General features: G+C 34.1%; 1 protein-coding gene across 1 annotated transcript in view; it reads left to right on the top strand.

Moving 5' to 3' along the window:
* Positions 1–5,027, top strand: part of LOC117117058 (sodium-driven chloride bicarbonate exchanger-like) — a 22,850-nt gene that overhangs the window by 9,839 nt on the left and 7,984 nt on the right. Inside the window, exons 4-10 of the mRNA XM_033261241.1 lie at positions 303–481; positions 829–1,071; positions 1,252–1,345; positions 1,991–2,129; positions 3,081–3,255; positions 3,751–3,884; positions 4,655–4,867. Coding sequence (XP_033117132.1) covers positions 303–481; positions 829–1,071; positions 1,252–1,345; positions 1,991–2,129; positions 3,081–3,255; positions 3,751–3,884; positions 4,655–4,867 — 1,177 coding nt within the window. The remainder of the gene's footprint in view (positions 1–302; positions 482–828; positions 1,072–1,251; positions 1,346–1,990; positions 2,130–3,080; positions 3,256–3,750; positions 3,885–4,654; positions 4,868–5,027) is intronic.

The following is a 5,027-nucleotide window of genomic DNA, read 5'->3' as shown; positions in this document are numbered from 1 at the left end:
AGCAAAGTGGGTGTGGTCGAGCTTCGATTAAGATGTTTCGAAAATGGTTCAGGCGACGAAGCCCCCGAAAATATTGACTATAGGCCTATAGCGGTTTCAAAGGCTCATTTAATCGATTTTAGTGTCTACTAATATGTAGAAAATACATATAATTTTTTTTCTCCCCGACGACTTGTGCTTTTTTTTCCCGAGGGGGTGGACCAGTACTCCCCGACTTCCATTAAGCTTATCCTTAACTACCTTATAACTAGTGATTGTATGCGTGGTAATCCTGATATCTAGGTATAGATCATTATAAGAAGTGTTTCTTTCTTTTCCAGCTGCACTAGCAAAAGATTCAGAAAGTGGTATTAGAAAAAACTCATCGCTCCCGAACTTCGGCAGGTATAAGTCAGCTGACAACCTGGCAAGCAGCAGCACCAGCCGTGGGTCACTTGGAACCTTAGATACATTTGAGGATAAAGAAAAACGCGCTCAGACAGTAAGTTGTTTTTTCCCTGTCGATCTGACATGACATGATTTTGTTTGATTTACTGTGTTCTGTGATGGCCCCCAATAATTACAACGAGCAAATACCAAGAACTGTCAAAACCAAACTTAATGGCTGTTGAAGACGCTTCTTAATGTGTAACATATATAATAATTGTATAAAAGATAAGAAGGAATCAGTCATTTACAATTTATAAAATTCGATGTTTAGTTGAACTGCACTAAAGGTTTAAGATGCTTGACTTCTAATTTCAGAGTCCCAAATCCTGTAGCGTGACAATATATTAAAAAAAATGGTGTGCTCAATATTCACAATGTCATTGATTCTTTTTATCATAGGCAAAATTCATGAAGAAAGTACCACAAGGTTCCGAGGCCTCTAACGTCCTAGTTGGCGAAGTTGAGTTTCTTCAGACACCAATGACTGCATTTGTACGCCTACAAGAGGGCGCTATCTTAAATGATCTTACCGAAGTTCCAATTCCAACTCGATTTGTTTTCATCCTACTTGGACCCCCAACGAAAAACAACCGACGTTATCATGAAATTGGGAGATGTATCGCTACACTTATGTCCGACGAAGTAAGACATGTTTTTTTTTTTGGCTTTGTTTTGTTGTTTTTTGGGGTTTTTTTTAAATATACTACTGACCATATCTTATTGCCTATTAGGTGACTGGAAATAATAGCAAAAACCAAAACAGAACCTTAATTTAGATAACATAAATTCCATTGATTTAATCCAGTATTATGTTCTTTGAAGGTTTTCCAAGAAGTTGCATATAAAGCAAGAAGCAGAGAGGATTTACTCGCTGGCATTGATGAGTTTATGGATCAAGTCACTGTTCTACCTCCAGGTATGGCGCGCGCATTGGAAGTAAATGTGTAAAGTATATTTAAATTTATTTATTTTCCACATAATATTAACATATAGGCCTAAATAGAAGAGAAAATATAACACAAATAAGTCATTTGAAGTGCATTGAAAGAGGCGCTACCATAAATTGTACAAGTTCAACTCATATATAACTTTCAGTGGTATAACCACCTTCAGCATGGTTGTTAAAATGAGCAGTACACATTAATACAGTAAATAATAATAATAATAATAATAATAATAATAATAATAATAATAATAATAATAATAATAATAATAATAATAATAATAAAATAATAATAATGAAGATTTATCCAATGGTGCTTAAGGCGCAGTGTCAAATTTCACCACAAAATAAAAAAAAAATTCCACATTAATTCCCAGAAGAATTAGAGCAGAATCCGTATACCATTTTTCCCATCGAGGCAGTGTTGCTCCCCCAGTATGCGCAGATAATAGTAAAAGAAATGAATATAGTATAATGTGTATCAAATCTTAGATTGAAAGCTGTTACGAAAATTAGTATAAAATGGAAGTGGATTAATTTGTAAGAAACACTATACTAGATCACATAAGTTATCAGATAAGGCAGCGTAAGTTTAATTTATCCATGTCTTGCTTATAGGGAGCTGGGACCCATCAATTAGAATCGAACCCCCAAAGCAGACGATATCACAAGATAAACGAAGAAGACCTGATGGTGAAGACGACGATGAAAAAAAGGAAGAAGAAGGACATGGTTTTAATCTTCAGAGGACAGGGAAGTAAGTATGTAACACTGTTTGTCTAAGGCACCCTCTGTTGTTCTGTCTATGTGCATGCCATAGGTGTTTGTAAAATATCATGGATTATTCATAATCATCCTTATAGAGCATATTTTTGCGCATGCGCTATTTTCAACTCTGTCTACCTCAATAAATCAGCTGCTCTGTGTATATTACGTCATTTATTTCATAAAGATGCTTTTTGCTTTTTTGTATTCGCAAGGGACCTAGTGTTCGATTAAAAATTAATTAGATTTTGGGCGAATTGAGTGTGGATACAATTGATTAAAAAGCGGCTCTTTTAATAAATTTAGATAATATAGTCAAGATTAGATGAGCCTAATTCAACAAAGGGTCCAGTGAGGACGATGGACTTTGATATGAGTAGGCCTACTTTAGGCCTTAGATGCAGAATTATTCAAGTATTATAATCACGTAACATTACAGGTATATCAGTAAACATAAATATATTTGGCTGACATAATTAAGAATCCTAGTATAATAATAATAGAGACTCGTATTCTGACTTGCAAGTTGTAGAATTCTTGTGAAGCAAAGTGTTAAATACAACTGTCAAATATTTCTTACAGGCTGATTAAATTGTTTTTAGAATATACAGAAAGTGTAAAAATATACAGAAAGTATAATATTTTTGCATTTAAAAAGTATTTCTTATACCATGAGTTGAATTTCTTTGTTGAGCCTGGCATAAAATGTTAACAAAATGCAAGTTTTTTTAAGACCTCTGAAAAAAATTAGTTTACTAACCACTACCACGTCAAATGGAGGGAGGGGACCACGGGGACGTACTCCCTTGGTGGGACCAAAGTAGGTGCTGAATCAAACCATTTGAACAGTACTAAGGAAGCACCCTGCATCACCTAGCAATCCGAACGTATGGGTGTATACCTGGCAATCAGCTAGCTGTTAATTCTTTTCGTATATTTCCAGGGTATTCGGCGGACTTCTTCAAGACATCAGAACCAAGTCTCCGTTTTATCAGAGTGATTTTACGGATTCATTGAATATCCAATGTTTTGCATCTTTCATCTTCATGTACATCGCTTGTATTACACCTATCATTACTTTTGGCGGTCTTCTTGGAGCTGCCACCAACGATAATATAGTAAGTCATTAATTATTTTACGGTATATAATTTAATATAAGAAATCATAAGTTTGTATTATTAAGTAAAATAAATTGCATACCTACAACGTCGGGTTTCAGATGTGACTTCGGTTTGTTTTCTCATAAACAGAGTGCAATGCCCGTCAACATCGTATTTTGATGACGGGAATGATGATAATGATGACGATGATGTCGAAGACGACGACATAAATGATGATGACGTTGGTGATTGGATTTGGATTGCAATGATGTTGATGGAAATGATGATGATAATGATAATAATAACGATGATGATGATGACCATGGTGACAATTATAATGATAATTATAATTATCATGATGACGATAACAATAATTTAAATGTAATGATAATTAGATGATGACGGCGACGACAAATATGAATGTTGATAATGATTATGGTAATGATAGTTTAACTAATTTTGTACACATTTCAAAAGAAAAGTAACAATTTTATCACTAACCTTGCCTCATAGGCTGCCTTCGAGAGTCTCTTAGGTGCTGCTATATGTGGCATCATGTACCATCTGTTTTCTGGCCAGCCACTCACCATCATCGGAAGTACAGGGCCCATCCTCATTTTTGAGACTATCATGTTCAACCTTTGCGAGTAAGTAGGCCTCCGATAGTTTTCTAACAATGCTTTAGTTATATCCAGAAAGCATGCAACAGGTGTGATAGGTGATGGTGATGCGGTTTCTGGAAATTAGGGACTGGGGATAATGATGATAGAGATGACATTAAAAATGATAAAATGAAATGATAATAAAGATGATATTAATATAAATGATAATAAAGACGACAGAGAGTTAGGAACCAACCAGAAAAGGCGGTCGAGTATGTCTTGTGCCTGTATGTTAACAGATGGTAATATATAAAAAGGATGTGAATATGGTATTGCTGGAGATTAAATTGATAATAGAGATGGTACGGGCTGAGATGACCTTTACCCACACTTTGATTTTGTTGCTCCTACTCTTTCCAAAATACAATTTGGAGACTTTTTGAAAATATTGACTTGGGATTTAATTATCTTGTAATGAGGGTAGCATTTGGCTATATGGTTTTGTTTGCAAGGAAATAAAGATTGATCTGTTAATTGGTTGACTAATTGATTAATAGATATATTTGATTGATTTTTTATTTGTTGGTTTATTCACCTACCAATTAATTGATTGATTGATTGGACGATCGATCGATTGATACAGTTGTTTTTATGATTGTATTTATCTATATTACCGGGAATGCACAATTTTCATGAAAGAAAAATATTAATGATGGTAATAAAGATTGTGAGATGAAATTCTCCATAGATGAATTGTTACAGCAAAAATAAGAAGAATGCAAAGTAATCCTAATGCATAAAATTACCTCTTACAGGAGTTTGGGTTGGTACTACTTGTCTTTCCGCTTGTGGATAGGCGTGTGGACGTGTTTTCTGTGCATCGTTTTAGTGGCCACTGATGCTAGCGCTCTGGTTCGCTACTTCACTCGTTTCACTGAGGAATCTTTCTCCGCACTGATTTCATTCATTTTCATCGCCGAGGCGTTCCATAATATTTTGGATGTGCTTCATGAAAATCCTATTGCGAAGTAAGTCTAGGTTATAATAATAATAATAATAATAATAATAATAATAATAATAATACTAATAATAATAATATTGATATAATAATGATAATGAAAATTATGAATATAATGAAAATGATAATGATACATCATAATATATATATATATATGTATATATATATAT

This window comes from Anneissia japonica, unplaced genomic scaffold (assembly GCF_011630105.1).
Source record: "Anneissia japonica isolate Jap-2015-1 unplaced genomic scaffold, ASM1163010v1 scaffold288094_len592898_cov174, whole genome shotgun sequence".
NCBI lineage: Eukaryota > Metazoa > Echinodermata > Crinoidea > Comatulida > Comatulidae > Anneissia > Anneissia japonica.
The sequence above is the reverse complement of the archived record's forward strand: the minus strand, read 5'-3'. Positions and strand labels throughout refer to the sequence as shown.